Source organism: Mastomys coucha, unplaced genomic scaffold (genome assembly GCF_008632895.1).
Source record: "Mastomys coucha isolate ucsf_1 unplaced genomic scaffold, UCSF_Mcou_1 pScaffold15, whole genome shotgun sequence".
NCBI classification, from domain to species: domain Eukaryota; kingdom Metazoa; phylum Chordata; class Mammalia; order Rodentia; family Muridae; genus Mastomys; species Mastomys coucha.
Genome location: NW_022196897.1, coordinates 19,642,095 through 19,654,119, shown reverse-complemented (window position 1 = coordinate 19,654,119; position 12,025 = coordinate 19,642,095). Strand labels below are relative to the sequence as shown.

General features: G+C 46.3%; 1 protein-coding gene across 2 annotated transcripts in view; it reads right to left on the bottom strand.

Moving 5' to 3' along the window:
- Positions 1 to 12,025, bottom strand: part of Abl1 (ABL proto-oncogene 1, non-receptor tyrosine kinase) — a 110,515-nt gene that overhangs the window by 43,015 nt on the left and 55,475 nt on the right. The window contains exon 1 of one of the 2 annotated variants that reach the window (XM_031369761.1): positions 194 to 502. The exons of the other annotated variant lie outside the window; for it this stretch is intronic. Within the exon in view, the coding sequence (XP_031225621.1) occupies positions 194 to 272 (79 nt within the window). The 5' untranslated portion in view covers positions 273 to 502. Of the gene's footprint in view, positions 1 to 193; positions 503 to 12,025 lie in introns of those variants that run through there. 2 annotated transcript variants of the gene reach the window in all.

Below are 12,025 nucleotides of genomic sequence, written 5' to 3'. Positions count from 1 at the left end.
TCGCCAGCGCCAGAGCCGCGGCTCTCTCTCTCTCTCTCTCTCTCTCTCTCTCTCTCTCTCTCTCTCTCTCTCTGGAAGTCCGAAGGAGCCACCAGCACCCGCGGAGGCCTCAGAGGGAGAAGACTAGGGACCTACAACGCACTGAGCGCGGGCGGGTGAGCGGGCCGGTCCCCGTGCTCAGGCCGGGATTTACCTTCCAGGTAGCAGCTGGAGGACGAAGAGAGCCCCTTCTTGGATTTGCAGCCCACCAACTTCAAGCAGATCTCCAACATGGTCCCGCGGCCACGGCGAAGACCCCACTGCCCCGGGCCCCCAGCCCCGCCAGGCCGCGCTCGCCGAGCTCCCAGCCCGGCCCGCGCCCAGGCCCGCGTCCCGCCTCCCGCCTAGGCCGGTAACAAAGGGCCCTGCGCCCCGCCCCGCCCGTCCTTTAACCCCTTCCAGGCCGAGGGAAGGCTCCACGCCCTCCCCAGCTGCATCACAGCGAAGGCGCAGCCCCTGCCGCGTGTCCGGGAAGGTCCGGAGGAAATGCAAATTCCTCTCAAGTTACCAAGACTGGTCTCGTTTACTTTCGGGGAGCGACTAAAGTGGGTGTCTGAGGAACGTGAACAGTCAGGGCTGGAACCCACGGGAATACCGAATACCGGACGCAGCTCCAACCATCCATTTAGACCTGGAGATGTGAGTTTAAGCTTAGGGAATCGTCTCTAAGGTCTCATTATGGGCTGGAATGGCGGCCCTTCCTGACCTCATTTTCAGGAGAATTTTCCCTGGTTTTGGTGCCACGGGTTATCAGCGTTTGAATCTATTTCACAGTAAGTTTTATCTTTTCCTAAACGCTGGCTGGAGGTTACCAACAAGATTTTAACTAAGCAATGGTCACAGCAGTTGGTGGGAAACAAGGACCCCAACTACAGCCAATCTAATAAAAACTCACCCAAGTTCCAATGACTAAGGAAAAATAAACTTATGAAATCATGTCACATAACTAAAAGACTGGTCCACATCCTTGCACTTGAAGAGCTGACCTGTACTAGGATGGTTCTCTGTGAGAAGCACTCCATGTGCCTCACCACCCACAGGGCGTGTGCACCACAATCCTGAGAGGAAAGTTCTATCATGACCCTGATTCCTCATGTGAAAACAGATACTCCAGAAGGTCATATGGTAGAAACCAGAATACATGAACTCAGCCAGGGTCTGCCTGGTTCCAGAGTTTGGCCTCTTGGCTTCTAAGCAGACAGCACTGGATAGCTATATCCATGATCACATGACAAAAGTTATGGCCTATTTCTGAGAAAATCTTGGTTAAGGGACTCTCGTTCTAAAAGAAAGAAAAGCTGGGTAGTGGTGGCGCATGCCTTTGACCCAGCACTTGGGAGACAGAGGCAGGTGGGTCTTTGAGTTGGGAGACCAGCCTGGTCTACAGAGCATTCCAGGACAGCCAGGGCTACACAGAGAAACCCTTTAAAACAAACAAACAAACAAATAGGGAAGGCTGGGGGGCAGAGCGGGACCCTACAATGCTGATTGCTAGGATGTCTGGAACATCAGGCACAGCGATGGAGCAAGTTTCCACTTAGGTCTGCCTAAAATAGATGTAATCAAGAGTACCATGTCTGTGTCTGTGACAAGCCTCTCAGCCAGGATGTCACACACTTTTTGTGCTAATCAACACTAAAATGTGTCTGTGCTGAAGCCAAGTGGACCTACTTTGCTGCTAGTACAGATACCAGACCAGGCCTCACAAGTACCCAGGGGATCTACAGAATGCATGCCATTCAGTCTTCTGGAGAAAAGGACCAGAGTGACCAGGAGACAAGGGTACCAACTGGATACTTATCTGATCCTGGGAGACCATTTTCTGTGCTATGCAAGCCCACACACTGACTAGTGTTGTCTTGAGCCCGCCAACCTCTACACGATGACAAAAGTAACAATGAGAGGGGTGCCACCAGTACACAACTGATGTAGTCCCTGACTGTTCCGCTACTATTCCAAAAGTTCAAGGGTCTTGGATCAGATTATAATGAAGTTGATCATATAGCATATCAGATCACAGAGTTATATTCAGATTGGTAGCTCAATGCCAAGAACTACACATTAAAAGGTATTCTGAAATTCTAACCACATCCTTGAATACTCTCAGACATTTATTCACATGTGCTGGACTTCACGCTGGGATGTAAGCTTGTTTTTAAAAGCTAATGACTACTACTAATAGTCTGCCTTTATGGCAATGACCTTATCCTCTAAAATCCTCTCAAAGTGAGTAATGCTTATAAGTTGTCCAGATTCTTTACAATTTAGATATAAAACTATTCATCAACAGGCCAGGTATCACACTCAAGCAGCAGCGATCATGGGAGCCATGGCCAAGTTGCACACAAACACAACAGACTCAACTGTTCTTTCCAGCAATAGCTTTTGAACTCTTGCAAGATGGGAAGAGTGCTGTGTACAAGCAAACAAACAGGCTCAGAAGGACTGACCCCTAAAGCAGCCTAGAGAAGAAAAGCCACTCATGGGCCAGGCACAGGGTGCATGCTTGTAATTCTAGCACTTGGGAGGCAGAGGCAGGAATATTGCTGCAAATTCAAAGCCAGTCTGGAGTACAGACAAAATTATAGGCCAGCCAGGGCTATATAATGAGACGCCATCTCAAAGCACAATGAAACATAAAAGGTAACAGGAGAAGCAGAAGAAAAGATAAGAGGACCCAGATTATGTGCTATTCGCTGTCATCTGGGAAATCTTTCCCCTTTGGTATTATAAACTTCACAATGATGTGTCTTGGAGTAGATCTCTTTCATATACAATCCTTACGCACCCAGGAGGTGTCTAGATCAAAGTGGCACCATGAGTTTAGAAAAGCACTTCTCTAAGCTCTGAAAATTTTCCTATAAAGAAATATTATTGTTAGAGGAGAATATGTGTGCCACAGTGTGCTTGTAGAGCTGGGGGACAACTTTGCAGAATCAGCTCTTTTTCCACCTTTCTGTGTATTCTGAGAATTGAACTCGGGTCATTGGGCTTGTGTGGCAAGCACCTTTAACTGCTGAGCCATGTTACCAGCCCCAATTTTTTCTTATACCTGTCTTCTAACTTGCATTTATTGCTGCTATTATCATTACTTAATTCCCCCTTTCTACATTTCCTGCTGGAAGAGGCTTTTAACCTCATTATTGTCCTCTTGGATTCTATGCCCATGTCTTTATGTTTTACATTCTAAGGTAAATTTGACTTTCAAATCTTCGGCTAAATTTTAAATTCGAGTTATAGTAGGTTGTTTGGTTTTTGACACAGGGTCTCTCTATATAGCCTTTGCTGTTCTGGAGCTCACTGTGTGGACGACTCATCTTAAACTCACAGAGATCCACCTGTCTCTGCCTCCCAAGTGCTAGGACTAAAGGAATGGGCCATCGCTGCCCAGACAATGTTTTTTATTAGTAAAATATTGATTCTTAGGACTTCAGGTCTAGTCTCAGCTACATAGTGAGTTCAAGGTTTACCTGGGCCACTTAAGACTCTGCTACACAAACAACAGGTTAACAACAACAACAAAGTGTTTTTTCTTTTGCTGTCAGTAGCACATGCTGTTTGCTGCTGTGCTGTCCCTGAGTATCAGAAGAACTGTCCTTCTGAGCTCCTCTTGTATGCATCTATTCCCACTGAGTCCCTGTTTGCTGTGCATCTATTTTACTCCTTCTTATCATTTGGAGAATTCTCGGAATTTTCAATGAAACTTGGCTGTTCATTCATTATTTACGAGGATTTAGACTGAAGTCCTGTGTCTAGAAGGAGTAGCACACCTAAAGACTTTGAGGGGAGGAGCTGACCAGCCCCCAATGCTGGATCTGGGGGCCACTTTTCTGGGGCCATTCCATTTTTTCTCCTTAGAAGAGTATTTCAGATGTTCTCTGTTAAGGCCTTGCCTAGCAGGCCCTGGAAAAGGCTGGGGGATTTCACCACTGTGCAGACTTTCAACAACAAACCCCATTCTTTTTTTTTTTCTGAGACAGGGTTTCTCTGTGTCACCTTGGCTGTCCTGGAACTCACTCTGTAGACCAGGCTAGCCTCGAACTCAGGTGTGTGCCACCACCACCCGGCACAAACCCCATTCTTGACTACTCCACTTTTACTAACCACGCAGGCTTACCTGAATCCAGACTGCTTAATAGTCTCCTGAGCCCACAGCATTATGGGAAACATGCCATCTCATATGGCTGAGGTGAAGTAGCTGACACCTGGCTGTGCAGGGCTGGGAGCCCTGTAAGAAATCTTTTTGCCCTCTCTGAGCCTAATAATGCCTCTTGTTTCTGAACCTCCCTCAGTTTCCCAGCAGTGTGCAGTGACTTACATCTTACCATGGGCTCTCAGAAGTTAGGCTACATCCCTGAAGTCTACTACCACTCTTGGCTGCCTCCCACTTCTCCCAGAACGCCGTTGCTCTTGATATTCACTTCTATCTTCCTTTGGGTTCCTTTTGTCCTTATACATTTTCAGTTTAAAAAAAAAAATCTTTTTATGTGTAGCTCATGCTTACAGTCTAAGGACAGAAAGACTGCCATCAGTCTGAGGTTAAGCTGGGCTCCATAGTAAGGCAATCTCAAAACCAACAAAATCTTATTGTCATTTGAGTGGGGCAGGAAGAAGGATGGTGAAACAGTCACTTCTCATAGACAGTTTTGTGCATCTTAAGGTTTCGAAGCTGTGCCTAAGGTTAAACAACTCACATCAAGTCACCCAACACTTTGGTAGCAAAAGCAGGGGTGGAAATCCCTAAAACACTTTGTTACGTTTTCCTCATTAAATGACATCCACTAGATCCCATAATTAAAGGAACATGATGTATGAGAGGATGGGTTAGTCAGTAAAGTGTTTGTCATGCATGCACAAGGACCTGGCGTTGGACCTCCAGCACCCATCTAAAAGTCTGTAACCCTGGTACTGCGGAGGTAGAGACAGGAAGACCCCTGGTGTCCACTGAACAGCCTCTCATTCAACCTGGAGCTCCAGGCTCAGTGAAAGGCCCTGCCTTAAAAAACTGAAAGTGACTAGAGAAGACACTTGGTGTTGGCCTGTGACCTTAACACAAAGCACTCACACACATGCACACACACAAATGCACACACACAGGGTCCAGGTAAAAGGTAACCAAGAAGGACATTGGGCTGAAAAACTATTTAAAACCTGTTGTAGTGAACAGGTCTCAGCTTTGCTGATGAGGAGGATCCAGGCTCAAAGTCCTTAAATCCACTCACATCAGCACCTTAAAGTTTGCTTGTAAATAGGAATATTATTAAATAGAGTTAGAGAGTGCTCTTGTTCTATTCTAAAGCTTGAGTTCAACTTTTGTTATTTTTCATGCTTGCACAAACGTCAGTGTTCCTCTCCTTGGGTTCATTCTGCAGTAAGGGCCGAAGAATTTTATTTGAAATTACTGTCTTGTTTTCTTCTGACCTGAATATTGAATAAAGATTTAAGTCTCCAGAGCCAATATGGTGGTACAACCCTTAAAACATTCAGAAAGCTGAGGCAGGGGGATCATGAATACTAGGGTCAGCATCAGCTGGTAGCCCCTATAGCAAGTCCGCGCTCGCTCTCGCTCTCGCGCGCGCTCTCTCTCTCTCTCTCTCTCTCTCTCTCACACACACACACACACACAAAATCTGAAAAAGAAACTATTAAAACCCTACACCCTTAGAGCTAGCATCTGTGAAATAAGAAGACATCTTACAAGAGAACTTACAAGCCCAAGTAGATACTGTTACCCTATCATCCTTTTGCTTCAAGATCAGCACTGTGCTGGGGCTATTGGGGTTTGGTTAACTTGGAACTGGGAAGCCAACAGTTAACGTCTTTCCTCTCTTTCCCTAAGACTAAAGGAATCTGCACAGCGGCCTAGGAGATCACATTACTTTTGGGGGTGGGGAAGGCAGCTGGAGAGGAGTGCCGAGAGAGGGCTCCAAGGGAAAGAAAAGAAAACAAGCTGTCCAACCCTCTGCACAGTGTAAACCCAGCAGGGAGGAGGAGGTAGAAGCGCCATGTTTACCCAAGCTATCAGCCCACAGTATGCTCCCTTGGTCTGGCAGCCTAGTACTGCACCTAAGCAAGCAAAAAGCTTGGGACCTGAGGAATGTAGCTTATGTTCGAGTCTGAAAAAGGACCAGCACTGACTGTTCTGTTGGCAATGTTTTAGACACACACAAGAATGGATGGGTCTAAGTCTTCCCTCCACTCAGAAGAGCACGGCCAGTATTAAGTGAGCCAGCCCTCCTCTTTCTCCTTAAAGTGGCAGATGGGGCACATCGACTCAGAACTACATTATGAACAGGGAAGGAAGGGCTGCAGTTGACCCTGAAGAGACTACTCAAGGAACACATGCTTAGGGCCAGGAAAGGGCCAGATCTGGGCTCCTGGGCCTGTTCCCAAAGCCCACCCGGTCACCTTTCTACCAGCTAGCCCAGAAGATCCATAGCACAACACAGCATCTCCAAGTGATTTCCACATTCCCTAAGGGTGGCAGCCAGAGAAGTGATTAAACATTAGTCTTGGGTGTGTCCAAGATTTAGATGGGATGGGCCTTTGAGTTAAGGGACTGTCCTCATCAGCAGAGGGCCTCACAAAAGGCAAAAAAAGGAAGGTGACATTTACCTTCCCTGGGTCTGACTTCTTGAACAGGAAAGGATCTTCTGTTCTCCATGTTCCCAGTTCAAGGCATTTATATCTCATACTGCCCTTGGGTCTCAGGCCTCTAGAAACCCCACCAGCTTACCTGGGTCTCTAGCTTGCAGTGTGGATGGTGGGACTCCAGAGTCTAAATTCTCATAGTGCAAGCTTACGATAAATCTCTCCAGAGAACATATGGGAGAAATGGTATCAGTGTGAGGAAACCAAAAGCCAAGTATCCTACCATGGATCTGATGCATAACTGCATCCCAAAATGCAGAGAACCCTTCCTGCTCAGTTAGAACATGTTCAAACTGGTTTAAAACAGGCAAAAGAGTCACTGACATGTCACCAAGAATCAAAACAAATGGCTGGTAAACACCCCAAAAGATGCTCAGGCCAGGCAATAGTGGCAAACACCTTTAATCAAAGCACTAGGGAAACAGGCAGGTTTAAGGCCAGCCTGGTCTGTTTCTAGGGGACTCCCACTACACCCATTCAGTGAGTTCCTCGTGTCCACTGCAGCGAGTTCCCATCCCACCTCATTCCAAGGGCTATAGTCACAAGGTGCTAACAAACATGCAGGGCAATGGAGATGCACAGTCCCTTTGGAAAGGAGTTTTTCCTGGGGAGATGGAGACAGGATTACCTTGAGGACTGAATGGTGAGCTCCATGTTCAGAGAGAGAGACTATTTCAAAAACTAAGGCAGAGAGCAATGAAGGAAGACACCTGAAGGTTAACTCTGGTCTCTTCATGCATGTGCACACTCCAATACACATAGTCTCTTAAAAACTTGAGATAAAGCTGGGTGTGGCCATGCATTATTCAAGCACTCAGGAGTAAAGGCAGGCAGATCTCTCTGAGCTGAAGGCCAGCCTGTTCTACATATAGAATTCCAGGACAGCTAGGGCTTCAGAAAGAGATCATGCATGTCTCAAAACAAAACAAAACTAAAGCTGAGATAGAACATTCTGAGCTAAGCATCAAGTGAAGAGGATGAGAGTACATCTACACATGAACTGTGTGTGAATGTTCACAGTAGCCCTAGTCACCAAGGCCCCAGTACCCATCAGGTGGCAAGTGAGTAATCAAAAGTATACCTCACTAATGGAATAAACTCCAACAGCAAGAAGGAGTAAGATGCTGATGCATACACTACTACATGGATAAACCTCCAGAAGCATGATGATGGGCCGGGCAGCGCACTCAGTACAGTGCTTGCTACACATTAGGAGAACTTAGTTCCATCCCTACACCCTCATGCAAAGCCTGATATGGCAGCATGCCCTGCGGAGATGGAAACAGGATTACCTAGAGGACTGGTAGGTGAGCTCCAAGTTCAGGGAGAGACTGTCAATGGAGGAAGACACCCGATGGTTAACTCTGACCTCTGCATGCATGTGCACATCCAATACACATATCACATTAGACCATTAGCTCTTCCTAATGAGGTCACAGAGCTATCATAGCCCCACCCTCCTGATACCTCCAGCCAGCACAGACACATCAGGAGTTTCTCCTAGGAAGTGGGGGAGGGGAGTGCCCTATATACAGATGAGGCCATCAAGATAGTGGGAGCAAGAGACAGCACTCAGGCTGATCCCAGGAGAGACAAGACACAGGGGAAGCCAGTACCTGGTACAGCAGGGACCAAGACTCAGAGAACATGCCTCCTATTCAGGAAGCATAAGATATTCTCAGGGGCATCCCAGCCTCTTATGCTGGGTCTTCAGAGATAGAGAGCAGTGCTCACTCACATACACCATGGTCCCACCTGTTGAATCCTTGTGGAAATCAAGTATCACACAGAATTGGATGGGTCAAAATACTTAGATCTACTGAAGAAAAAGTTCTAGATAGTAAAATCGTGTTCCTAAAATGCTGAGGGGCAGCCATGTCCAATTAACTTTTAGGATCAATTAACAATTAGTATTTCATGAATCATAGGCTTAAAATAAACAATGGACTTTTAAGAATCAGGCAATTAGGAATTTTCAGTCCTGGTGAGATGCTCACTAGGAAACAACACTTGTGCAAGTCTGAACCTAGAGAGAGAGAGAAAGAGAGGGGGGGAGAGAGATTTTAATAATAACAATTTTCAATATTGTTTGGCCTTCTTCTCTTCCATTTTCTCATCTGCCTCAGAAGAGGGAAAGGCAGGCAGAGAAGCAGGGTAGCAGGGCCTGGTTCTGTCTGCTTCTGTGGAGCCAGCTCCCTGCTCAGGGCTCACTTACCCAACTTGACCAAAAGGTCACACATACACAGCTCATCACTTACAGGGTGCATGAGCTTCTCTCAGGAAAAGCAGTATCACAACACTGCAGGTGGGGGCTATATGGTTCTCCTGAAGACAGAAGACACTAGCTCCACTGTTTAGGAGACGAAACCATCCTTTGTCCCACGGTACCACATCACTTGTGGGATGCTGGTAGCCCTGCATGGTACAATGTTTGCCTTTCTCATTTCCTGTTCCCAAGAGTCTCATGAGGAATCTGGCAATATTCCATAACAGCCAAAATTGCAAACACATTTGCCCTCTGAACCATCAAGTCTACTGCTGGGGATTTACTTTACAAACTTACCTGTGCATGTACACATACACATACACGTACACGTACACACACACATACACACACACACACACACACAAATATAGCATTGTTTAAATATCTAAAGTATCATCATTAAGTTAGACTCTAGATTAACTTTCCAGTGGGGTGCATGAAGCCCCCTAGAAATATGTGGTACTTGTCAAAAGGGAATAACTCTCAGGCCCTTGTGTTTGCTCATTTCTTCTCTGAAGCTGACTGTCAAGATCCTGCTCACTAATTCCCTTTCCCAAAGTGGTTCCAATATCCGCTGCTCCCAAGAAGAGGGGGCCACCTCTACCTTGATGGTTGTTAGCATCCTGGACATCAAACCACAGGATACATGGAGAACACATCACCACAGAAAAAGTGTATTAGAAAGAAGAGCAATTAAACTGCCACCAGGGGCCAGAAAAATGGCTTGTGGCTCTTGCCAGCAATCGCAATGACCCAAGTTGATCTCTATGCTCCATATGGTGAAAAGAGAGAACCGACTCACACAGGTGTCCTCAGATCACGACACATGTGCTGTGTCACACACACATGCACTCATGTGCATACACGCACAACGATACCCACAATACGCCTTATTAAGCCATCAGGGAATAAGCACTGAGTGTTCTGTAAACGTTTTCTGGAGAACCTACCAAGAGCTGATGTTCACCGAGGCTCTAGGATGGGGATATCAAGCTGTCCGTCTCAGTCCCTTGGAAGGTGAAATGACTCTATCTTAAGGGTCACCTAAGACCATCAGAAAACATTCTATTATGATTCATAACAGTAGCAAGATTGCAGGTATGATGTACCAATGAAAATAATTTCTGTGGTGGGGGTCACCACAGCATGAGGTATTAAAGGCAGCATTAGAAAGGTTGAGAAGTGCTGGTCTAGGGTCACCAGGGTGACTGGCAGAAGAGTCATCTAGTCCCCTGCCCCGCCCCCAAGAGCTAACATTCAGGTTGGGAAGAGACACAATAAACTAGGGAAGGTCAGCTGTTTAAGTCTGCAGAGCTAAAACACACAAGAGGGCTGAAGTTTTAGATATGGTGACCAGAAAAGCCATCACTGAAGTTGACAACATGTAAAAGAAAGAGGGAAGTATGGGACAAGTGCTTATCCTGGCAAAGAGAATCATGTGCAGAGGCCTCTGCTTAGGAAGGACAACTGAGGAAGTTCAAGGAAAAGCAGAAGCCAATATGGCTGGACATGTGGAGGGTGTGCGTGTGTGTGTATGTGTGTGTGTGTGTACATGTGGAGAAGGGAGAGGTATGTGTATGTATACATGGAGAGGGGGTTAGTATGTGTATATACATGTGGAGAGGGGGGTTATGTGTGTAAGCACATGAAAAACAAATATTTAAAATGAATCTGGCAACTGTTGTATAAGAACCTCATAACAAAGACTGTAAGCCAGGGTTACACAGAGAAACCTTGTCTCCAAAAACCAAAACAAAAAACAAACAGCTGGGCCTTTAATTCCAGCACTTGGGAGGCAGAGGCAGGCGGATTTCTGAGTTTGAGGCCAGCCTGGTCTACAGAGTGAGTTCCAGGACAGCCAGGGCTACACAGAGAAACCCTGTCTCAAAAAACCAAAACAGACAAACAAACAAAACAAAACCTGTAAAATACTACAGAGAGAAATTAGAAGTTCTAAATTCATGGGAAATGACTACATTCAGGGATTAGACAACTCCAGATGTTAGCTGGGGTTACAGAGTCAACACTATCTCAACCAAAGACAGCATCAGGTTTCTATTAGAGATGAATGAGCCAAAACTTAACGTGCAAATGTGAAGATTTAAATAGACAAAGCAGCTTTAGTAGTAATAGTCAACTACAGATCGTGTTAGAAACTAAAATAGTCATTTAAGTACACCAGCAATCAAAAGGATAGCGAGCAGGAAGTAGACACTCACACACATCCTCAGCAGGTCCCCAGCAGTCATGCCATCTGTAGGGAGCAGGGTGTCTGCTGCAAGGGCAGTCATGCCATCTGTAGGGAGCAGGGTGTCTGCTGCAAGGGCGTGGGGCTTATTCAGCCTCCTGACTGCCACAGTGATTAAGCAACAGCTTCTGACACCATACCTTCCCAGATGGCAAAGCATCCTCTGATAAGCCAGAGTAAACCCGTTTCTTCTCCCCTTACGTAGTCTCTAACAAGACCAGACTGAGTACTCTCAGTCTCAGCCACCTAAAGAGGCTGCCCCCAGGGTGTTCAGATGTTTGGTTAAAGAATTACTGGTGCCTGGTAGGGTGGCTAGTAAGAAGGCTCAGTGGTTAGGAGTACCTGCTGCTCTTGTAGAGGTTCTGGGTTCGGTTTTCAATACCCAAGTTCAACCACCTATAACTCCCTCCAAGTCCTAGGGATCTGACACTCTCTTCTGCTCTTTGAGGCACTTGCAAGCATGTATGCACAGACAGACAGACAGACAGACAGACAGACAGACAGACAGACAGACAGACAGACATAATGTCACTGTGCACTGTGTAAAGGTTATCCTTGTGTTATTCAAATGCTGGTTTCCCGGCCCCTATATCTGGCTGCAATCCAGACATGGCATTGTAATGCTTATAATTATCTCCAGTGGGAATGTTGTATAAGTGTTGTGCTGCATTTATTCTCTGACTTCTCAATAAAAGCTGATGAGCCAATGGCTGAGCAGAAAAGAGAATAGGGCTGGACTTCTGATCCCAGCTTGGGCGAGGGTGTGTGTGTGTGTGTGTGTGTGTGTGTGTGTGTGTGTGAGAGAGAGAGAGAGAGAGAGA